Source organism: Colias croceus, chromosome Z (genome assembly GCF_905220415.1).
Source record: "Colias croceus chromosome Z, ilColCroc2.1".
Lineage (NCBI taxonomy): Eukaryota > Metazoa > Arthropoda > Insecta > Lepidoptera > Pieridae > Colias > Colias croceus.
This window is the reverse complement of record NC_059568.1, coordinates 16,905,380-16,931,147: the sequence shown is the minus strand read 5'-3', so window position 1 is coordinate 16,931,147 and position 25,768 is coordinate 16,905,380. Positions and strand designations below refer to the sequence as shown.

General features: G+C 36.0%; 1 protein-coding gene across 7 annotated transcripts in view; it reads right to left on the bottom strand.

Annotated features, from left to right (window-relative positions):
* The window catches only part of LOC123705614 (protein cycle), an 81,500-nt gene that overhangs the window by 19,228 nt on the left and 36,504 nt on the right, over nucleotides 1–25,768 (bottom strand). The window contains exon 1 of one of the 7 annotated variants that reach the window (XM_045654488.1): nucleotides 23,198–23,507. The exons of 3 other annotated variants lie outside the window; for them this stretch is intronic. In XM_045654488.1, coding sequence (XP_045510444.1) covers nucleotides 23,198–23,286 — 89 coding nt within the window. In that variant the 5' untranslated portion in view covers nucleotides 23,287–23,507. Of the gene's footprint in view, nucleotides 1–23,197; nucleotides 23,508–25,768 lie in introns of those variants that run through there. 3 more of the 7 variants (XM_045654489.1, XM_045654487.1, XM_045654493.1) reach the window with 3 other exon arrangements.

Genomic DNA, 25,768 nt, shown 5'->3' with positions numbered 1-25,768 from the left:
AATGTGGTTGGAGCTTATCTTACCACAAGTGATAACTGCGTTAAAAACAACCGACTTCAAACTTGCACTTGCAAAATTTACAAATACCTACAGACAAAAATGCTCATAAAATAAAAACTACTGGGCCTATCCGAATAAAATTTTTATGGGACCAATTCGACACCATCCCGCATCGAACAAAAAAAGAATCACGTAAATCGGTTCAGAAACCTCGGAGTAATCGGTGTACATACATAAAAAAAAAAAAAAATATACCGGCCGAATTGATAACCTCCTCCTTTTTTTTGAAGTCGGTTAAAAAGTGGGACGCATTGCAGTGGGTACAGTACACAGGCCCAGAGACGGTAAGTTTGGGCATGGCTATTGATGCGCTCAGCGAGATTCAAATAGGTATAAAAAAAGTCTTCACCATACTCCATGACGTGTCGGTATATTGCAATAGCGCGACTCGGCAGATTTTTAATTTTGCATAAAATTCAGCTGCTTTGTAAAATATAGAGGTACCTACTAACTAGGCGGCGATCATGAGTTCCCATAAAGTGCCATAAGTGCGAATGTCGCAATCATGAACCCAGAATTATTTTTAGTGAAATTCTAATTAACCTCGACAACATTTGGCGAATAGTTGTGGAGGCGTCAATCGGGCTTCTCAAATCGATTCCCGACGCTAATACAATAATACAATAAACGTAATTAAGTTTACCTCCTCCCCCACTCCCCCCCCCTCCCGTGTGCATACACTACTTCAAACAACTTGTAAGTTATCATTTGAAATTGTAGACCAAAATATGTTTGAACAATTATAAAGTTAAATTAACTATAACTCAATACCAATTAGTGTAGCGCAGTACCTACCTACGGGTACATACCAACGCATGTCGTAACTTACGTCTAAGTACTTACTAGTACTACGTATTAGTTTCAATTTCAATTATATTTGTAGTGTGGACAGTAAAATATTTATACAATTACAGATTAATAAGTAAATTGCTAATTGGACACAAATGCAAAATGCGGCGATAACAATAATACTTTTTAAAAGTTAGATTGTTGTAAAAACAATATTCCGAATTTTATTCGTTATAATAAGAACTGGTAGCACACTGCAGCAAAAATCGTTTAAAATAATATTAAGGCACATTATAAAACAAAAAATTAAATGTACTATTAAAGATCTCTAAGGTTAAGGAAACACTAGGTCGAAAAAATCCAGATAATTAAAAAGTAAACAAAAACATAGAAAGTCACGCGATGTGCGTCGCGGAGCAACAATTATTGTACAAGTTTGTCGTAATTTGCGGGGCTTCCCCTAACAACGAGCGGGGGACAGGCCGCACCGGTGTTGACACCAGGAACATGCTTATCGAAACTTATTTGTTTTCAAAAGGAAATATTGAATGGGTTATGTCGAAACAGACCCTCAGGCTTTCATCATCGTTGCTACAAATCGACTAAAGCAACGGGGTAACCGTGTCTATTCGTTGATATAAATAATTACAGTCACATAAACATGAACCTACTGCATGAACGCTGTGGCTGTTAGTGTTGGTCAAAATTAAAAAAGATCTATTGGATGGAAAAATGATTGTATATTGATGATACAATCATTTTTTGTTAGCAGATGAATTGCTAAATTGAAAATTTCATCTTTCTCAAATCCCACATAATATGTGTAGGTATATTATACCTACCAATGAGTGAATTAGGACATATTGTGTTCCAATAACATTTAATGCTTATCTTTAGTAAAACTACCTCCGTTGGTTGAATTAAATTCATTTGTTAATTTATTTACATATATAACAACATAGTGCCATTTTAAGTAATCTATACTAATATTATAAAGCTGAAAAAGGTAAAGTTTGTTTGTTTGAACGCGCTTATCTCAGGAACTACTGATCCGATTTGAAAAATTCTTTCGGTGTTAGATAGCCCGTTTATCGAGGAAGGCTATATATCATCACGCTAAGACCAATAGGAGCGGAGCAATGCGGGTGAGACCACGGAGCACAGCTAGAATAAAAATATAGGTGAAGAATTTATAGATCACAAGTAGTGTGCGACAAAAGGCGACAAACGTCAAAACGAGCACCCGTCTGCAAAAGATCGTTTTACATTGGAACGGGAAATTAAGTCACTAGATGTCGTCGAGTGAATTATATTGAAATGTGTATTTGTGTATTCTATTGAGGGAATCAATGCCACCTACACAAAAACAAATAGAACTTATGACCTGAAACCAAATTGTGAGCTAAATTGTAATAATATTTTTTGTATCTGTAGCCTGTATCAAAATCGGTTAATAAACGACGCAGTTATTCGCGAACACACATAAAAAAAATATGATATACGGTCGAATTGAGAAACCTCCATCTTTTTTGAAGTCGGTTGAAAAACCTTTAACGCCTTGCAAGAGATTTGATGAAATATTAATGAAAGACTAGACTAAATCCTTGTAAAAGCCTTGTGAAAAGTCAAATATATTTTATTTTAATAACATTAACGTACCGTAGAATTCAGTAGTTAGTGTAGTAGTGAGCGTAGTAATAATTATTATTCCATTTTATTATGTAGGTAGTTAAAACATTGCATTTGTCATGGTGCGCGTGTTGCCAATATATCTAACTCTTGACTTCGCTCGTAAAGTAGCTTCCGCTCAGTGGTGTTGAATCATTTGAGAAAATCATTAGATTAACAATTTAACACACAAGAAATATAATAAATTAACGTTCTTTTATGGAATACATATAAATCCTTATTATACCTACTCTAATTTTATGAGGTAAGCTATGTCATTACACACACATAGGGAGAGGTGTCGGTGTAGTGTCCTCACCTCGGGTACTTTTTACAGAAAATATTTGGATAATAATAAGAAAGTTCCAAGGTGATGTGATCCTAATCGATTGTTCAACCTTGGCAAATAACCAATTACGAATGATTATAAGCTTAAAGCGCTATTATTACAAACGACTTTAACTTTTTGAGTTCCCAATGGGTCTGGAATCGGGATTATAAGTGAAAAATAATCAGCCCTGTACAAATATTATACATTTTATAACACAACTAACTCTAGTTATGCACTCGCATGTTTCTATTAACAAATAAAAAACATAATATTGCAATGAATTATGTTGTATAGTAATTACTAATTATCCCAAAAATTATAATTTTTGATCATATTGCACATCTGCATGACCCAAAATCTGCTTTTGCTACTTGATATATGATTATTTATTTATAAACCAGTGATAAAATATGTATAGTTTCCACTTACAGTGTCAGGGTACTTTATAATTACTAGGTTTTCTCAAATCGATACTATTAACTATGTAGTTCATGAATAACCGTTTACGCAACGTACGCAACCGTTTTGCTCGCGCAAAAAGAAATATTTTATTTCGTTTTTGCAATAATTTTCGTTGTTGCTTCACTCTTATTGCCTTATTCGATAAATGGACTATCAAACACAAATATAATTCGAACATCTGTTTCGTGAAATTAGCACCATCCAACTGCCAATATCCATACTCTTTAGCTGTCCAATATTGTATATAGAGAAATAGAAAATGTTTATGAGTGTCAGCAAGTCAATGGTGGCCGTCCGGGCGGCCGGGTGGTGCACGATGGCGGAGTACAGGCGTGGCGTTGCGTGTGCCTAGCCTTTATGCAACGTGAAGGCTTTCACGGCTTATGCGATCGCGAGTAAGTGCGCATGTTTGTTTACGAATGTCATGTTGTAGGACAGGGTTTTTGCACAGTATAAATTAATCGAAATATAATATTTACGCTCGCTACGGCCGCGACGTGCGGAATTCTAATAAACAAGGTAATTAAAATTTAGCGTATCTTTATATATTTATTATTTATTATATCATATCTTTATTTTATTTTTAATGTATTCATTTTCATGTGGCTTTTGCTTTTAGAAACAAGTTTTTTAATTTAATAATCATATTCTTACTAATGCTTTAATCTAGTATAATTTGAGTTAAGGACGCTATAACGTATTTTTACAAAAACACGCTGTTTTTCGGTACCATTTTAACTTAAAGCAATTACACGTGAGAACATAGTAATATCTTAATTTAAAGATAATATATTCAGCTCTACGTTCATCTTATAAAAATTGTACGACGTCATACAAAATTGTCGCTGAAATACGTTTTTTCCATCACAATAAACGCATAAAATGCAAAAAAATGGGGTCTAAACCGGTACCATTTTAGGAAAATTAAGAGCCTAATCTATCTTCTTAACTATATCTTATTGAGGGATATATAGTCCTTTATATATGGTGTAATTTTTATGAATCTAAATCAAAATTTTATTTCAATAATGAGCTAAATTAAAAATACTTGTCGATTTCTTCATACATTTTGTTCTCGCGGTTCGTCAGACCGCGCTCAGAAGCGCTCTTGGAAGGACGGGTGTATCGCTCCTCGTGCCAAAAATAAAAACGAAATAAAAAAGATTATTGTGCGTGCACTGTCTTTTTCGTGATTTGAAATATTTGATACTTTATATGAGTAAAGTTCTGTATAAGTTTCATATTCCAATTATTTGTAATTTAAAATTATGTTTTTAAAATTACCTTGCCTGAGATCCTCTTTTTTATGGGTTGTTGAATAGATTGGTGGGGTAAAACAATTCAAGATGGCGTCGACGAAAATTTGGCTTTTTTTCGTGATGGGTGTCATTTTCATAGTTTTTGGGGTAGCTATTACCGAATATGAGGTCAAAACTGAAATCCAAGATGGCGCCGACGAAAATTTTACATCTTTTCGTCATAGGTGTCATTTTCATGGTTTTTGGGGTAGCTATTAACGAATATGAGGTCAAAACTGAAATCCAAGATGGCGCCGACGAAAATTTTACATCTTTTCGTCATGGGTGTCATTTTCATGGTTTTTGGGGTAGCTATTAACGAATATGAGGTCAAAACTATAATCCAAGATGGCGCCGACAAAAATTTTACATCTTTTCGTCATGGGTGTCATTTTCATGGTTTTTGGGGTAGCTATTAACGAATATGAGGTCAAAACTATAATCCAAGATGGCGCCGACAAAAATTTTACATCTTTTCGTCATGGGTGTCATTTTCATGGTTTTTGGGGTAGCTATTAACCAATATGAGGTCAAAACTGAAATCCAAGATGGCGCCGACGAAAATTTTACATCTTTTCGTCATGGGTGTCATTTTCATGGTTTTTGGGGTAGCTATTAACCAATATGAGGTCAAAACTGAAATCCAAGATGGCGCCGACGAAAATTTTACATCTTTTCGTCATGGGTGTCATTTTCATGGTTTTTGGGGTAGCTATTAACGAATATGAGGTAAAAACTATAATCCAAGATGGCGCCGACAAAAATTTTACATCTTTTCGTCATGGGTGTCATTTTCATGGTTTTTGGGGTAGCTATTAACGAATATGAGGTCAAAACTATAATCCAAGATGGCGCCGACAAAAATTTTACATCTTTTCGTCATGGGTGTCATTTTCATGGTTTTTGGGGTAGCTATTAACCAATTTGAAGTCAATACTAAAATCCAAGATGGCGCCGACGAAAAATTTGACATCTTTTCATCATGGGTGTCATTTTCATGGTTTTTGGGATAGCTATTAACGAATATGAGGTCAAAACTATAATCCAAGATGGCGCTGACGAAAATTTGACATTTTTCGTGATGGGTGTCATTTTCATGGTTTTTGGGGTAGCTATTAACGAATATGAGGTCAAAACTAAAATCCAAGATGGTCGTCGAATTTCAAGATGGCGTCATGGTAATACTGTCGCGTTATGGAGCAAGGCGGCGATTTTGGTATCTATGAATCTCGCCCAAGAAGTTTCACTCCTGACACGTTTTCTCGGCACACACGTTCTTTTTTATTTTATTCTCTTTGTTTAAATGTTTTAGATAAACTTTTTTTTAAATAAAGTTTAGCGAATATATTTAAAGAATATATTTAAAGTTAATAATATCTGTCAGAATATTAACATTATTGCCACAGAGTTGCGTTTTATATTAAATTTCTAAATATGCATTTCAATGTTCTTTAAAATTGTTTTTTTTTAAGACTTTCTACAAAACTGTGGTTGTTAACGTTTTTGTTATTTTATTTAAGTTTACTTTAAAGGAGTAAGAAAAATATACCTAATTATCGACGGTTACATTGGGGATTTGGTAATAGCTGTCTCAAAAACTTTGAAAATGACACCCATGCCGAAAAGATGTAAAGTTTCGTCGACACCATCTTCGATTTTAGTTTTGACCTCATGTTGGTTAATAGCTACCCCAAAAACCATGAAAATGACACCAGTGTCGAAAAGATGTAAAATTTTCGTCGGCGCCATCTTGGATTTTAGTTTTGACCTCATATTGGTTAATAGATACCCCAATAACCATGAAAATGACACCCATGACGAAAATATGTAAAATTTTCGTCGGCGCCATCTTGGATTTTAGTTTTGACCTCATATTGGTTAATAGCTACCCCAATAACCATGAAAATGACATCCATGAAGAAAATATATAAAATTTTTGTCGGCGCCATCTTGGATTTTAGTTTTGACCTCATATTCGTTAAAAGTTACCCCAATAACCATAAAAATGACACCCATGAAGAAAATATATAAAATTTTTGTCGGCGCCATCTTGGATTTTAGTTTTGACCTCATATTCGTTAAAAGTTACCCCAATAACCATAAAAATGACACCCATGAAGAAAATATATAAAATTTTTGTCGGCGCCATCTTGGATTTTAGTTTTGACCTCATATTGGTTAATAGCTACCCCAAAAACCATGAAAATGACACCCGTGACGAAATGATGTCAAATTGTCGTCGGCGCCATTTTGGATTTTAGATTTGACCTCATATTGATTAATAGCGACTCCAACTCCTTGAAAATGACACCCATGACGAAAAGATTTCAAATTTTCGTCGGCGCCATCTTGGATTTTAGTTTTGACCTCATATTGGTTAATAGCTACCCCAAAAACCACCCACATTTGCAAATGTGTTTGCTACTTAGGAAAAGTTCAGATTTAAAGATATAGGTAATGTGAATGTGTGGTAACGAATTTAATTTATTTCATTCCGACTGTTTCTCGAAATAACATACATTTACTAAGAATTGCATACAATGCCGGGTTTAATATATTGCCGGTAACATAATATTATGTATGATAATAATTCTTAAAAAAGTATTTTATACATTTCTTAAAAAGCTTCGATATTGTATACAATAATACAATTCATATTCAAATTGTTGTAAAATAGTCACACTTTTTTAAGTTGGTTGAGTAGACTAAAATACTTATAAGGATCGTACCTACTAATAATAGTAACAAAATGAATTTTTAAAGTTCCCAGTAATCTTCTGGAATCAATTTCAATAAAAATATAAAAAAAAATAATAATATCAAGTATGAAGATGGTCTATAAAATGGAATGCGCTATGTTTACGTCTTTTACGTGAGCGTGATGTTCCCGCGAACCACGTGGCGACGTTAGATACCTAAATTTGAGTAACGCAGATTTGTGACAGCGTCCTTAAATCTGTTTCTTAGTTTTTGTTATGCTGAGTACGTAATGAGCAAATCAATTTTTTTATACTTGAATTCACAAATCTATAAAACCCTTAAGATAAACATAAAAAAGTAAAACTAACTATGTAGGTACCTTAACACAATTCTTATTTTAAATGCTTACAATGTTGTGAAGAGTTGAAGAAAAGTATTAGAAGTAATGGTGGTAATGGTATCTCAAAGATAATAATTAGAACAAATCAAATATCGAGTGGCTAATAAGGAAAGGAGTAACTAAGGAACGCCGCGGCCGTCACAAGTCGATGGAGTCGTTAGCGCGACGAATATTTTTAATTGAGATTCCAATTAAAAGTTTTTTGTTACATTTTATTAACTTATTTTCTGATCATTTATTTGGTTTCAGCTGATGTTTGTATCTCCAGTAAGGATTGAGAGTTATTGAGAGACCGATAGGATAAAGGGCTAAAATTCGGCAATAATCAAAATGTTTACATAGGTACTGCACTACGTTTGGAATTTGATACATTTCCACCTGAAACATATGGCTCTAATTGAAGTACCTAAATTATATCACAACGTTGAAAGTTAAAACATCTCCTTGGGTAGGTGCCACCGCTAAACCAAATAGTAGCAGCGATGCTCTCAGTGCAGCGAACATTGAGCGGCGCAGGCGCACGTGGCGCGTTATCGCGGCTTATCGCAGGTGCGCCGTGTTACCGCACTTGCATCACCGACCACTCGTTAATCGTTATACTGTATACAGCCAGTAATCGAAACTGTCACCGGGGGCAACTGCACTGCACATTTATGTAATGACCATATGGTCTAAGATCCGAATATAAGTCGAAATGCAACGAACGGCGTGATAATAGAATGAGACCAATTTTATAATAAACTAGCGGTCCGCCCCGGCTTCGCCCGTGGTACATGTTTACGTTTTCTCTACATAAGAACCATCCTCGTACTTCAAGGAATATAATAAAAAAAGAATTAACGAAATTGGTTCAGCCGCTCTCGAGTTATGCGCTTACCAACACATTTTGCGATTCATTTTTATATTATAGACTAACGATCCGCCCCGGCTTCGCCCGTGGTACATATTCACGTTTTCTCTGCATAAGAACCATCCTCGAACTTCAAGGAATATAATAAAAAAAGAATTAACGAAATCGGTTAAGCCGTTCTCAAGTTATGCGCTTACCATCACATTTTGGGATTCATTTTTATATTATAGACTAGCGGTCCGCCCCGGCTTCGCCCGTGGTACATGTTTACGTTTTCTCTACATAAGAACCATCCTCATACTTCAAGGAATATAATAAAAAAAGAATTATCGAAATCGGTTCAGCCGTTCTCGAGTTATGCGCTTACCAACACATTTTGCGATTCATTTTTATATATAAGATTTAGTGTATTAAAAAATGTATTAAAAATGGGTTGACTGGGAAAATCCTGGACTGGATTTCGTTAATTCTTTTTTTATTACATTTCTTGAAGTACGAGGATGGTTCTTATGGAGAGAAAACGTAAAAATGTACCACGGGCGAAGCCGGGGCGGACCGCTAGTTACATATAAAAATTCTTTCACCATTCGAAAGCTACATTATCCACGAGTAATATAATATATTATCACGCTAAGACCAACAGGAGTGGAGCCACGCGGGTGAAACCGCGCGCCACAGCTAGTTTATTATAAAATTGGTCTCATTCTATTATCACGCCGTTGCATTTCGACTTATATTCGGATCTTAGACCAATATCTCTACAGAGTATACATCTCTGTAACGAATAACGATGGTAAATATATGGGAAGGTATAGAGAGATGTTTAATGTTTTGTACTGCGACCAATTTTGCATTTATCTATAATTAGATACAGTAAAAAGAAAAGATAAGTAGTCTGCGTTAACAATTAATATCGATAATATCAAGACAATAATAATTCATGCTAAATGATAATCTTTTCTTTTATCAACTAATACTAATTACTTAAGAGCAGTGGTGGCTCAGTCATCAGTGGTGAGACCTCGGACTTCGAATCGATAAGTCCGGGGTTCGAGACCAGGCGAGCGCGCAGGAAATAAATTGATTTTTCAATTTATCTGCGCATGTTGTAACATCACCACTGCTCGAACGGTGAAGGAAAACATCGTGAGGAAACCAACATGTAGAAGAATCAAAAAGTTCGACGACATATTGTGTCATCCGCACTTGGCCAGCGTTGTGGATTATGGCCTGTACCCTCATAGGAGGCCCGTGTCCCAGCAGTGGGAACGTATATGGGCTGATGATTATGATGACTAATTACTTAATTTCCTTCGTTATGTGAATATTCCTAGGTATAATAACATAGTGCGTTAACAACAAATAGACCCACTCGAAAAGGAATTATGAGGGAATCACTCGACTCATACACTCGGTTCCGGTATTCTACAGGTATTGTATACAATATGTTAAACGTGTAAGCGAAATAACAATTGAAATTCCGCAACAATAAGTTTGCAGTACATCGCTTGTTTGTGTGGCGAGGCTCCGGCGGAGCGCGCTATACTCGCGCCGATGTAAAGCGCGTCCAGCCGTCCACACACCGCATTAATAGGGGCTTAGCTAATTAAACATTGCATAAGAGCGCGTAGGTGCGGTGTGCTCGGGCGATTCGCACGAACACATGGACATGGAGTAATATCAATGCGATTATTGTTTGTGTGAGGCCTGGTTGGCAGGTGGAACGTAGGGAAATTTGCACGAAATATTCAATAATTATTTATGATGACAATAGCTCTAGACATATAGGTCTATATCAGAATCTGATGGCATATTTATATTTACTAAATAAAAGATTTTCATGTGGCAACTTTATTTTTGACAACTATCGAATTGGTTGTCAATTTATTTGTCTTCTTCGCAGTTTATGAATAATTTTTAGGATTTTGTCTAAAAAAATTTCGAAAATGTCGAAAAAGCCGGTGCGTTCACAAGCAGGAGGTTTTTTTTTTGTGTCGTGTCTCTCAATGTTAGCCAGAAGGGCTTCTACATTTTAACGCGGACGCGGGGGTGAACTTAAGGTTCACCCTGGTAGCGACATGCGCAAGGGCGTCCCCCCTTGACGGGGATCTCGAACCTCGGCTTGGGCTGTCGCTTGAGTGGAGGAGGCCGGAAGGGCCCTAGTCGGACGGGAAGCAAGAGGTGTTGTTTATAATGTGTATAGAAAAATATTCGATGAAGAAGGTTCAAACACATCACAATTTTCAATTTTGAAGATTTTATTGATTTGATTGATAGTAAATTTGATTTTTTTTTTTTTTTTTTTTTTTTATGCCATAGGATAGCAAACGAGCAGACGCGTCGCCTGGTGTTAAGCGATACACGCCGCCCATAAGCATCCACTCCACAGGGAAGTGGATGTGTTGCTAACCTTAAAAGGAATTGGAAGGAGTTAGAGAAGGGGCGAGGATGGGAGGAAACGAGGATAGGGAAGGAGAGGATGGGTTGGGGATGGGAAGGGATGTGGGCCTCCGGACCCCTCACTCACCGTACGGAACGCGACAGTAAACTGTCACTATGGCGCCGATATTCTGTGAGGGTGTGGTACCTTCCCCGGTGCGAGCGTGGCCCAATTCGTGCCGAAGCATGCTCGACTCCCACTCAAAAATTTTACTCGTTTTGTCCGTTTTGATATTTTAAATTAAAAATATTATAAGTAGGTAACTAAAATAATGTTTGTTGATTACAATATGTTAGCAGTGGTGAGACCTCGGACTCCGAATCGATAAGTCCAGGGTTCGAGACCAGGCGAGCGCGCAGGAAATAAATTGATTTTCAATTTATTAACCGACTTCCAAAAAAAAGGAGGAGGTTATCAATTCGGCCGGTATGTTTTTTTTATGTATGTACACCGATTACTCCGAGGTTTCTGAACCGATATAGATAGGCGATAGGCCCAGTAGTTTTTATTTTATGAGCATTTTTGTATGTATTTGTAAATGTTGCAAGTGCAAGTTTGAAGGAGGCACGTGTCCCAGCATAGGGAACGTATATGGGCTGATGATGATGATGATGATTACAATGTATTTATGAAAACTTATTACAGGAGTTTCCAATACGGCTATTCGTCAAGTCCAAGCTGTCCAAGTCAATTTTATAATGTGTGTAACCTGTAATACTTACGAAAATAAACATAGTTTTATTTTATTTTATAAAAAATTATAAGCAATCTAGTTTCGATCTGCATTATCATTACATCCATATTTTAACATGGCATAATGATAATGAATATACAAATATAGTTATGTGTAAAAAATATGTATTACCTATATAAAGGTAATATGTGTAAGTAATGTACCTACATAATATTAAGTAGAAATTTCATTATTAAGTACATTATTGTCCACTTATGTAATGTGACTAACGATATCGAGAACAAAATAAAAAATAAGCAGTATCAAGATCGTTCAATCCATTTTCCCTAATTGCCATCAGATTCTGGTTTACCCATACTACATAATATTCAGTTTCGTTTGATTTACTTAGTTTTTACCTATCTTAATATATATAAATCTCGTGTCACAATGTTTGTCCTCAATGGACACCAACCTAAACCACTTAACCGATTATAATAAAATTCGCATACCATGTGCAGTTCGATCTAACTTGAGAGATAGGATAGTTTAAATCTCAAATCGTTTTAGAGAAGGCGGGCGAAGCCGCGGGCGTTAAGCTAATTTTCTTTTATATTTTCATCGATACTTGTCAAAAACAAAAGGCACTTTTTATGCAGAGACCAGTCATATTAAGTCGCAGTAGGTGCATACGAACTATTTAACCGCTTTCAAGTCCGCCCAATTGGGTATCCTAAGCAGCTATGGAATAGATTACATCTCCTTACCTCCTCTACTGCGCTATCTTCCGGGATGCGCCTCAAGCCAACCGCGCGTAAACCCCTGCTTGTTTCACACACAATTAGCTTACTGGCTTACTTCCATACTTACCATCGAAATATGTCTATCAATAAATACTCCACCAACATATGTATGTCTATCAATAAATAATAATCAACCATTTCAGTTCCGTAGAAATCAAATCAAGCAGCCAGCCGTAGCCGTACTGAAGCCGAATTTCGTTTTAATGCATATTCATTATTATTGACATAATAATATATTGTATCCTTTACGGTATTAATAACATTTTACTGTGATAAGTCGAATTCGGGAAACTTATTCGTATTTTAATTAAAATCTCTTTGTAAGAGAGAATACATATGAAAAAATATTTATTATTATTATTATTAAAATATACTGAAATATTTAAATATATATCTTTGTGAAGCAACAAGAACATAACTGATAAAATTAGTGCTAATGTGTATTGTGTAACCACAGTAATTAGGACACATAGCAAGAAAATAAAGCGTATAATAATAGCTAAACAAAAAGGAATTCTTGTCTTGAAATGTAACATAACATAGTAAATTAAGCGTTCAGCAAACCGTTGCATGGAGCAGAGCATGAGCTACAAAATTAACTTTCAAAGCTTAGAGAAAACCGATGTTATTTAGCCTAGTCCCTATCAGTTTATCTTGCGCATAGTTTATATTTATGTTACAGGAAATGTATGTAATCCGTCATTGTATACAATTCCTAGGAAATGTATACAATTCCTAAAATCGTACGGAAATGTGTGAAATAAATTATTTTATACACATTTCCTAGGAAATCTATACATTTCCTAAATAGCTATCGGAAATGTAAAACATTTAAGATATTGATATGTCGTAGGCAAGTTGTATATAATCTGACCGTTTACAAACGGTCGGCATTTTGTAGTAACAATGCCGATAATTCGTAATCAGAAATTTTTGGTTTGGATAAGGGGGTGGGTTAGGTTAGGTTCGTGTTTTTTAAAACTACACAGAAATAGGAGCCCCACGAAGTGGGTCTCCGTTGGCTCACGACCGTCTTTTTGTAGAATTTTAGAAAAAGACGAATTTTCGGCATATTAAAACAGCTAGCCGTAATGTAATACGGCGGATTGTACAATCCGACTGCGCCAAATATATAATAAATAGTTGATTTTGTGATATTTACGTTAAAAGTTAGATACATAGTTGATTTTTAAAATGTTAATTAGTAATATAATAATATGAACATCATATTATTACAAGTTTACGGTATGACTGTTACCCGATTGTATCAATAAGAGCTACAATAAAAAAATAACTACGTGTTTTATTACAGAAAGCATTTACTTTACACATTTCCTAATACGATATAGGAATTGTATACAATTCCTTGGAATACAATTCCTTGGAAGATTATACATTTCCTAGGATATGCATGCATTAAATAGTTTTTTAAACAATATTTTATACATTTCCTAAATGGTATCGGAATTGTACACATTTCCTAGGAATTGTATACAATTCCTTGATTTCATACATTTCCGGTAACATTTATACAAACAAATCATTAAAAGCAAAGACAGGTAAGTAAATGCTCTTTGAAGTAGCCATCCCGACCGAATTACGTCGGAGGCTCGGTCGTACCAGACGGAGAGCATTGGCATACGAGAGATGTAGTGATGATAGTGCATACTTCACAAGTAGACAGCAACATAATAATTATCTGTTATACTACTTCTAGTCCTTTATGATGTAAGCCACGTATTATTTGAACAATTTTGGTTTAAAGGTACCTAGTAACTGCGTCCATTACATGGCAATATCTTTTTTGAGAAGTACGCGAGCGAACCTTTCACGTTCTGATCATTAGACTTATGAAGTAGAGCCAATAATGCACAGGAACATAAATACGAGGTATTTGGTGCATTACGGCGACCAAATGGGGCTAGGGTTTAAGCAAGACTTAATTAAAACGGACGCATGTTGCGACCAGCTCAGATTAACTGACCGCGTCCCCCCCCGCCCCCTCCCCGGGCGGCGATCTGCGTGCACTGACATCGAACACGTCTCAAATATCAGACATCAGTGTTTTCCTGCAACTGCGGGAAATTAACCCGATCACAACAGAGATGATTAACCGGACTGCAAGGTGCGCTTTGATGTAACGCGCCCGCTTTGTGTAGCTCGCTGCTCGGCCGCGGTTGATATTTGCCAATGAATTGTCGACGCAGAGTGGAGGTCTCACTGAACGCATGGACAACCTCTAAAATATTATGTCAGTCTAGAAGCCGACTACTCCGGTGTGAATTTACAAATATAAGTTGCTATAATTACCTTATGCCTTATCTATCAATTTCATAATTATCGCATTATCGATAGGTACCAAAGTTATCACTGAACAAATATAATTAAAACAAATATGTCATCCGTTTGGCATGCAATATTATTTTCTAAATCTAACTACATAACCTTACAGTTCAATTCACTTTTTTAGAAGCCATTTGCATAGTCAAAGGTCGGTAACAACATTGAAAAGCAACCAAGAAGCTATTCTGTGTGCTGGTTGATCAATCATTTCCAAACGTCAAAAATAATTAAGAACAGCCAAATTATTATTAGTTATGCATAGGGCATACATTGGTTTAATAGGGAATGAAGCGATAGTTGCCCCGACCGCCGTGCGTTAATCCGATACTTCGCCCCCCAGGCGGACAACAAGAGGCTCCTGTACGCATAACTATATCATAATGTGTGCATTCCAAGCCCAACTCATTAGCAGTCGTTATCCACGCACAATATTCCGGGTTAATACTGCGTATATTGGAAGCATTAAGATTTAATACAAAAGCAGCTATACAATTATGGTAGCAGCGAAAATCATTTCACAGATAAGTAACTAATGTTACTCAAATATAAAATCATTTCACAAATAAATGTTACTCACATTTAATTCATAATTTCCAATTCTATTTACAGCACTTTAAATATAAAAAAAAACCGGCCAAGTTTGAGTCGCAGTCGTGCAACGAGGGCTCCGAACAAACGTATTTTTTATTATATTGTAACTTTAAAATTTGTTTTTAGCAATTTTTCCTTTATCTGTTTTAACCCAATTTCAATACTCTGTTGACTGGAACCTAGATATCCACACGTTCCTGAGAAAAACAATGTTGACAGACAGACGGACAACAAAGTGATTTTTTTCCTTTTGAGGTTTGGAACCCTTAAAAGGTAAATATTATATATCTGAGGGTAACTGATAAAACAATAGCATTTGAAATAAAAAATGAGGACTTGTATAAAAGCCTCCGCCAGCCTTGGTCAAAAACAGCTACGTCTCTGCAATTGGATATGGAGTATGGATATCAAATATAATTAACAATTATTCTTGTATTGATACATTTCAGTTTAATTAATATTTTATTTATTTATAAAGCAATATTATGTATAACTCAATTACAAACAAATTCCATTTGATTGAATGTTATATATTATGCATCAGTTTTAAAAACGTAATGGAGCAGAAAATTAAGTATGTTAATTCAATTATTATGACATGAAAACTTTACAAACAAACAATTACATATAAATAACAGTTAATATGGTTAATTGCGTTTATCTGTAAAATTAGTCGTAGTTCATAAAATATGTAGTAATGAACGTTATTATTAAATTTCTTGGATAATACATAAATAAAAAATAAAGATAAGACAGATAATAATTCTAAGAATAAAAAAAAAATGTTGTGTGGTTTTATGAAACCACGGTAAAAGTGAAACTGTTCGAACGGTTCCGAACACTGCTTTGTGTAGCGCATGTCGCGTGCCGAGTAGGTATACCTACTCGGCAGCCGCGATACACGCGACATGCGCTACACAGACCAAAAAGTTTGAGACGATGTAATAAAAGTTTCACTTTAATATGTTTACACAATTTCTTGTAAAGCATGTAAAAATATACCTTTAGGAAAATTCCGCTTCCTACACTCGGCCCGCCTTTCACGTAAGTAACAAACGAGTAGCCCCGACCACACAACACTTGAGGTTGAAATAATCCCCAAACAAAACACGGATTGCGGCTCGAAATAGCCGAGTGCACCCACTTGCAATAGCGCTCCGCTCTGCCAACCCAAACACCTGGAGCGCCGCGCGACACCCGCCGACGTCAATACGACCACTCGATAAAAGGTACCATCCATGTTCCTTATTGTGAAGCCTATTAGTCGAAAACACGTAATATCCCGCCACAATAATTCCCGCTATGTTTTGATTCTCTTTCGGATATAAGGTGCTGGAGCGAGAAACATGCAATTTAGACGGGAAACCTTTATGACATAGGATACCTGTCGAGAAACGATATCTTAGAGCTAGCGCGCAAGAGCAACTTTGGTCTCCGAAACTATTTTGTCTCTCGCATCAACGCTGTATGGGGAGTTGCGTCGCTACGTGCGCGCACTTTCTTACTAGCCCATATAGATAGGGAGGCGAGGTAGCTAAATGGCGTAATTCAACGGCGCCGTTGAGACTTATCAAAATCGAAAGATAAAATAATTTCAAAAAGAAAAGCTTCTATGGTAAAAACCATTTTAGCGGTGGGTTTGGCGAGTACGGATTTTCAAAAATGTTAAAAAAACAGTTACTTGGGCATTATCGAGCGCATCAGATATTCATACTACGTATGCCCCAAGTGCCTCTGATAACAACGGTATACTAATCTGCCGGTTTGCGTGGTGGGGCTAGGCTTTTGAAATACTCGAGCGCGTCAGATTTTCATAGGGGACGTTTATCTCGGTATCCTGAAACCATATTTTCTTAATCTGACAAAAATGTTGGTGTGTTCTCTTAATTAGACCAAAAATGGTTTTTGGATAAAGGTTTTAGACTTCCGGTCATGCGGAAACCAGCAGATTTTGTATTTTTAGTAAGTTTTAGATTATATTCTTCAAAATAAAAAGAAAAAATATCGCGCTCGAGAATACCGGATTAACTTTTTTTTTACAAGTTCGCGACCCTATAATTGAGTATTTGAATAAATTTTTTTTTGTGCTAAATGGAAAGATTATAGTATATTAGTTTTATAACAAAACTGTTTTTTAAAATTTTTTTTTGCAATAATTCAAAAGTTATTTCAAAATAAAAATTAGTCTTTGAATCCAGTACCGAAGACACACCGACAACTCCCGAAGCGTCACCCAGACGCGTGTGACGTCATAATGTTACCCGTCCGATTAGGGCCCTTCTGGCCTCCTCCACTCAAGCGACAGCTCAAGCCGAGGTTCGTGGTCCCCGTCAAGGGGGGACGCCCTTGTGCATGTCGCTACCAGGGTGAACCTTCAGTTCACCCCCGCGTCCGCGTTAAAATGTAGAAGCCCTTCTGGCTAACATTGAGAAACACCTTACAAAAAAAAAAAAAAAAAGTCATAATGTTAGTTTTCACACATTGCAGTTGATAGAAAAACGTATACAACTAAAACATTTTGACGTCACACATCTATGGTGACCAGTCATGGCGTGTTTATAGTCACGTAATTTTAATTTAAATTTCATCAATTTTTAATTGCTTATAATTAATAGAAAAAAAAATTTTTGGAGTTTTTTTGCATTAAATATCAATATTATTAATAATAAGGTTTTAAAATACATAAAAAAATCAATAATTTTTTTTTTATTCAAATACTCAATTCGGCGGCGTCAAGGACTTATTGTCAGATTAGTTAAATTTAGTCTTTTATCACTAAAATCAACCCCCAATATCATATCTGACGTGCTCGAGTATTTCAGACTATCTATTTTTTTTTTACCTGATCGTCTATCCTAGGCGCGCGTCACTACTTATAGAGCTAAATAGTTAACAAGGTTGTTCTATTAGGTCTAAGGTATCTCTCATATCTTAAACTGCCACGCTCGAGTATTACTGAAAATTCCCCTTTTCGCCTCCTTATCTAATATGAGTTGATGCGCGAGACAAAGTAGTTGCGATGACAAAAGTTGCTCTAGCGCGCGATATTCCACCCACTCGATACATGTGTGTTCAAATAGACTTTAATAAATATAAGTAGGTACAGTTATAATATTATGATTGTTTTAAATTTTTTTAAATCAACTGTAAAGGAAGTCAGACAGGCCATTATGCCCTGTAACCTATTTTTTTTAAATATCTCTATTCATCTATATGTATTTGTTTTTATGTAAAGAAAATTTCAGTTTCGATAGTCGAGAGAACCTATTGAGAAAATTAATAATAATAATCAAATTACTACAATGAAGCGAACAATGCCACTACCATGATAGTTCTTTGGCATCTTTCTCAGGATCAATATAGGATGAGGTAAGTGAATCCATGCTAAGGACACAGGTAACTAAATAGTTGATATGGATTCTACTATGAAATTACAGAGAAACATCTGTAATTAATAATTTTACATGGGAACCTGAGCTATCATTATCAATGCACGCCTAAAACCACAAATTTGGACTAAACTCAATGAAATTAGTCTGATGGTCGCTAAAACAAGATTAGCGGTGCTGCAAAAACTTTATAAGCTGTCACCACAGTCAATACCGTGTGATGTCTGTACCGTATTATTGCTTACATCAAACCTTTCCTGTTTGTTTTACTATAGACCAGCTGCCCACCCGAATCTCCAAATTTTAAGAGTAATTATCCCAATAAATGCGAAGACCAATTTGTTCATAGTTATATTAATAAGGTTTCGCATACTCGAATTTTTTAATTTTCCTTTCAAAATAAGAATAGGTATCAAATGTATTTGAATACGTAGGTATGCATTTCTACTTCAACACGGCTTGATTTTTTTTTGAATGATGCAAGGCGTTGATTGAGTTTAGATGCCTTTAGAGACAATTCGATATGATTTAGAATAAAAATAACTGCGTTAAAAACAACCGACTACAAAAACGCAAAAGTAAAAAATAAAATAGATTTGATATTATTAATTACTACATCAAACCTTTTTAGTAAATAGCACATCTACATAATATGTAGTAATTAATAATATCAAATCTATTTTATTTTTACTTTTGCGTTTTTGAAGTCGGTTGTTTTTAAAGCCTGTCCCAGACAGACGCGGCCTGCGGTGGCGATCTGCTGTTGCCTTCTTGCTTGACCGTGATAACAATATACTGCCGCGGCCGCGGTGGCGGTCATTCTAACCTACAGCGGCACATTAGCTCTCGAGTCTCACCTGCAAGTGGACGTTAGTAATGGCCAATCGTACGAAGTTTTCTTGCTTTTATTGCCCATATTTTGTCTTTAATTCTTTTGTTTTTTTAGTCTTTATGTGATGTATCATACAAAACTGGGTAATTTTGCACTATTTGAATAAACAACTCAGTGTTTATAGGCATAATTTCACGCGGTACACGCGGCCTGTTGCAAAAATTTACAACTGATCGCGTAATGACCGCCTCATGTCCGCGCGCTCATTCACACAGAAGCGGTGGCGGACAGGGCGGGGCTTGCGGCCGCGGTAAGCCGCGCTGTGACCGCGTCCAGGCCGCGTCTGTCTATGTCGTTCCTAGAACTTTCAAGTCATCCAACTGACCGCCACCGCCACCGCCACCGCAGGCCGCGTCTGTCTGGGACACGCTTAAGGCAGTTATTTTTATTCAATACTTTTTAGTGTATTTTTCAACACGAATCAAACGAGCCCAAACTCGATAAAGTTGAGTCAATATCTTACTGAGTTCCTATGGCCTTCCGATTCCATCATCAAATCAGCTCCATGTCATGGTAATGTCGCAGTCGGATGAAACCCATTAGAAAAGGAGGGGAATATGATGAAAATAAATTCGAAAAATAAATTACGGTCAATCCGAGTTCGGGAAGTGGGAGGGGGGAGCTTTTAAGAGAAAAAAATGGTTTCTCTCGATTTCCGACAAAACTACAAGTCCTACGGAAAAACGTTCAATGGAAAAGTTGTAGGTAATAAAAAAATCTACAACTTTTGTACTAACAATTTTTTCACATAACCTCAAAATTTAGGTGAAAAATTCAAAAAACCATGTTTTTCGTTTTTTATTTTTATCTACTTCAAAATTTATTTTTTTTCTACAAAAATTGGTGGAAACTTACTTTATTATGTCCCAAATATTGTGTAAAAAAAATAAACATTACCATAGTAAATGTTCTCAGGAAATGCATATTTTTTTTATCTTTTTATTATTTTTAAAGGCTTCTACCATAGTCTAATACAGACAAAAATGCTCATAAAATAAAAACTACTGGGCCTGGGAATAAAATTTTTATGGGACCAATTCGACACCATCCCGCATCGAACAAAAAAAGAATCACGTAAATCGGTTCGGAAACCTAGGAGTAATCGGTAAACATACATAAAAAAACATACCGGCCGAAATGATAACCTCCTCCTTTTTTTTTGAAGTCGGTTAAAATAGGTCCAACAACTAGTTTTTCATTAGGTATGCCATAATAGATTAAAAATAAATCGAAGTAAATCTGTTTTGGTGTATACTAAAGAGATGTTTTGTAGTGTTTAAAATTGGTTTTAAATAATCTTACATTTACACAAAATCTAAAGATCGAGATCGAGATACCATCTTAATATATATAAATCTCGTGTCACAATGTCCTCAATGGACTCCTAAACCACTTAACCGATTATAATAAAATTCGCACACCATGTGCAGTTTGATCCCACTTGAGAGATAGGATAGTTTAAATCTCAAATCGTTTTAGAGAAAGCGGGCGAAGCCGCGGGCGGTAAGCTAGTATAATTATATGGCAAGTAGGAAAACACAGGTTGATAGTAAAATTCAGGTAAACGTTTATGTAAATTCATTTTCGATGGAAAAGATGTTAGTTCTTACTATTAAAATTATAAATGACGTTTTTTTTTCAAATTGTTTTAATAACTTGAACGTTATGTTTTTTTATTCACCTTTTTATTAGATACAAAAATCGCTCAAGCTCGAGTCGGATTCACAAAACAGAGGTTCCGTACAAAATAAAGAGCGATGTAATAAATTGGTTATCCGTTTAATTTTTGAACCTGCCAAGAAGTCTTACAACTCAATTTTGTAGCCAATATCTTTAGCCGATTGAGCCGAAAATTTTTATACAGGTTCAAAATAGCCATAGAAAACGTTAGCTAGGTTCCGTCATTCTTGATCCAACGTGGCGGCAAACCCAAGATCCGCCATATTAAATAAAACCATCATCATAAACTATTTTCAACTTGCTGAGAATAAGACAATCAATAAGAGAATAAAACAAATATATATAAAGTGACCTCACTCCAATTTGTCGGTCTTTTTAACCGACTTCTTCTTCTTCTTTGTGTATTGCTTCTCTAATAGAGGGACTTCGCGCATGTCCAGCATAAAAAATATGGCGGTCAAATGTGTTTAATGAGAAATTACATTATGAGTAAAGTTAGTTTTTTACGTTTTACGTTATGAGTTAGTTACTTTTTTGTCGTTTTCTTTTTTAAGCGCAATATATTTTTTAAGCTATTGCATAGCTTCTATCGCGGGCCTTGAGCACGGGGACCGAATCCAGAAATTCCGTAACGAAAAAACCTCACGCTCCCCACTCCGACGGGCACGGAGGTGTGGCTTGAAGGCATGCTATGCAATAGCTTTACCGCGGCAGTTCCCGAGTGCCACACGTATTTTTTTTAAGTTTGTTTATCCATTGGGTACGGAACAAGAATATGACCTCTGTACGATAGGATTAGATAAGTATCTCTTTAATAATATCAAACTTTATAATGATTGAAAACATCGCCAGGGGAACATCCTTGGAAGCTCGGTAGCAATTGTTGTTTTACGCAAAATGCATCCACCCATGATATATTCACATTAGTCATTCTAATGAGAAGTCACGACTCTACAAGCCAAAACCTTATGCCAAAATATTAAGAAATAGTTTATTTAAACTCCTTATAGGTAGGTAAACCTAGTAAAAGAGCGAATAAACTATGTAGGTAATTGCAACTCATTATTTATATTATCACACCACAGTAGGTTTATAATTTATATTATATTACCTGTAGGTACACAATTATACGTTTCTTGTAGGAATATTAAATATTCGAGCAATTTCGACAAAAACCATCTTGAATACATTACGAAGATTATGTCGCACATTAATTATGTACTCCAGTCGCATCCAAACAAAACAACACTTGTAAAACGCAAAATATTGTCTTTAATATTATGTACCTACTGAGGGTAAAATCTTACTTCTAGGTATTATCTTCAAAGATGATATTGATTGTATTCTTTCTAAATTTTTAGTACATGTACCTAGTTACTTCAAAATATTTCTTTTACGGAATTTTAATATCATTAAATTTAAGATAAAATCAGTCACGAATCATGATATATTGTTCTTAAGTTTAGGTATTAAGTAAGTATGAGTTACTTTAAAAAAGTTTTGAAAGTAAATTTAACTATTTGCGACCGAACGAAAACAGCAATGTTTATTTAACTTTGATGTCGAACCGGTCTAACGGAAAACTGCTTAAGCTTAAAAAGTGTATCTCATTTTCGAAAAAAAAATAATTTTCCATTATTTTTTAAATAAAATAAATAAATTTTATTTTTTTGAAGGACCAGGCATTTAATTAATTTCGATGAATTTCAATCGAGTTATATTTTTATTGAATTATGAAAACAAATAATAATAGGAGAAGTGGTCATTAAATAGTTGTGTAATTGCGTTAATAAAATAAATATGCGGTACGAATGCCCGGGTCACTCACTGCAAGTCGAAGTGGTGGTAGCTCAGGGGCGGCTGCAGCTCGTGCATCTGCAGGTAGAACTCCTGAACTCGAGAGTATTCGCGCGTCATGTCGCGGCGCGGCGGGGCCAGCGCGGTACGACCTGTTCCGACCACGGCTGCGTGCTAACTGCTAACTGGTCGCCGCTCGCGAGTCGCGCCTCGCGCTCGCAACTCACACCTCGCAGCCCGCTCGGGCACCTGTGCAGCTCGCCGGCCGCCTCTCGAGTCGCCCTGCGAGCCTTCGCCCGCGGCGCCGCGCAGCCACGCGCCCGCCGCATCCGACGCACACGACGCTTTTGCCGCCGCCCCTGCCTCGGCTTTCCGCGGAACTTTCGCACATAAACATTTGAGGATGACTGTCGCGTGTCGTCGGAGGACTCGGAAACACTATGTCATATTTGTAGTTAAATAATTTTACGTGTAAAGAGAGAACGAATAAAGTTTAAACATTATTCGTCGAATTTTTCATTTCAAACATTTAATTAAGAACTTTTTATAATGTTAATGTACATGAACAAAGTGTAAAAAAATGGACACGTAAAAAGCGAAATTTTATTAATTTCGCGCAGTTTGTCAGAATACGTGGAATATTCATATAACTTTTATACGTTTAATGGGACTGTGCACGATTACAGCGCCAACTAGCGTCCACAACTTTGTGGGCTCTGTCACATTGACGTTTAGGCCGTATATTGGTGAAAAAATATCGATTTATAGTTGTAGTTTTACAGTAAAACATAAGAAAAAGTTACTGTAATGGTTTTATTAAATAACAGTAAATACATTTAAATGTACCTGTATCGCTTGTAATAAATTAAATATCGTTTTCAGATCGAAATGAGTATTGTTTTGAAGACCGGGTTTGTGAGTGTTACTCACGATATCAAATCCCAACCAAAAACTGAAATTAAAGGAAAGTTGTTGGTATTGCCTGGTCTATGTCCGAAATGTAGAAGAATTAAGAACAAAAGAAGGGCAGAGTTCAATAATTCACGCTCTCATCATAAGGCAAACATCTATTACGTTGCCACCTTACAAAACGGTTTTAAAGTTTTAAGTAGTCACTAGTGTTAAATGTAATTGTGTTTATAATCAAAGTGGTAATTGGTTTGGTAATGTATATTAGCGGACTAATGCGATTAAATAATGAAATTAAAATGTATTTATGTAGAATCATTTTGCAATTGACAGATACATCTGATGACAGACCTTACATTATTTCTACTTTTGACCACCATGAGCGCTGCGATAGATTATGTTACCCCCACCTAATACTTCGCACCCAGCGAATAGGTACACATGACATTTTTACTTTATTTTGTCCAATAACGTAGGTACGCGTGAGCAATGATCATAGAGCCGAATCGCATTTGAAAGAAAGAAAGAAACAAATCATTTATTTCAACACACACAACTCACAAGTACATAATAAACATTACAAAGCACGAAGTTTAAAAAATAAGAAAAAAGAAAAATAAAGTAAAGTAAAACAAAATAATAATAAAATCATCAAAAAAGGATGCCACTCAGGATACCTGAGGCATAACGCCTCAGCACTGATTTTCAGTGTCACCCTTCCGACATCCAAATTGTCAGCCGCTTTGCATGTTAAATAGAATTAAAAATAATATATTAAATATAAATTGTGGATACATGATACAGATAAATAAATAAAGTCACCATAACTTACATAAAATACGCTTATATTATTATAGACGACCTACTTGAAAAAACTTTAAATAAAACATAATAAGTTAAATGAAATAAATAAAATAAATAAATAAATGAATATTTCAGGACATTTTCACACACATAATATAGTTACTATTAGCACAGACTTTTTAGTTAAAAGTATTAAGTTCGTTACAGACGCACCGAAAGTGTTTTTTTTTTATGTCAGAGCAAGCAAAGGGGCAGGTGGGCCAACTGATGGTAAGTGGTCACCACCGCCCATAAACACTTGCAACACTACTTTGCCGGCCTTTTATGGACAAATAAGCTCTTTTCTTGAAGGCCCCAATGTCGTAGTTGTTCGGGAACACCGCAGGTGGCAAATCGTTCCACAGTTTCCACCATACGCGGAAGGAAGTTGCGGGTGAAGCGGACAGTGGTGGAGTGCCAACCATCCAGATGGTGCGGATGGAACTGGTTTTTACGGCGTGTGGTCCGGTGGTGGAACTATGTGGCTGGTAGTAGGTGGAACAATTCCTCAGAGCACTCCCCATAGTAGTTTCTGTACAGTATACAAAGAGACGCAACGTCACTTCGCACTGATAGAGGATCGAGCCTATCGGAAAGCCTACGGTCATCGACAATTCGAGCTGCTCTACGTTGGATGCGGTCAAGAGGAAGGAGTTGATACTGTGGGGCTCCGGCCCAGAGATGAGAACATGTGATCTCTGATTCGATATAACACCTTCATTCGATAAAAGCAATTAGATATTGTCTTACTTATATGTTTTTCAAATCTGAGAGAATCAAAAATAATGCCAAGGTTGCGGGCTTCCCTTACACGCTCCAATGAACTTCCTCTTATAGGTACTGGTTGAAG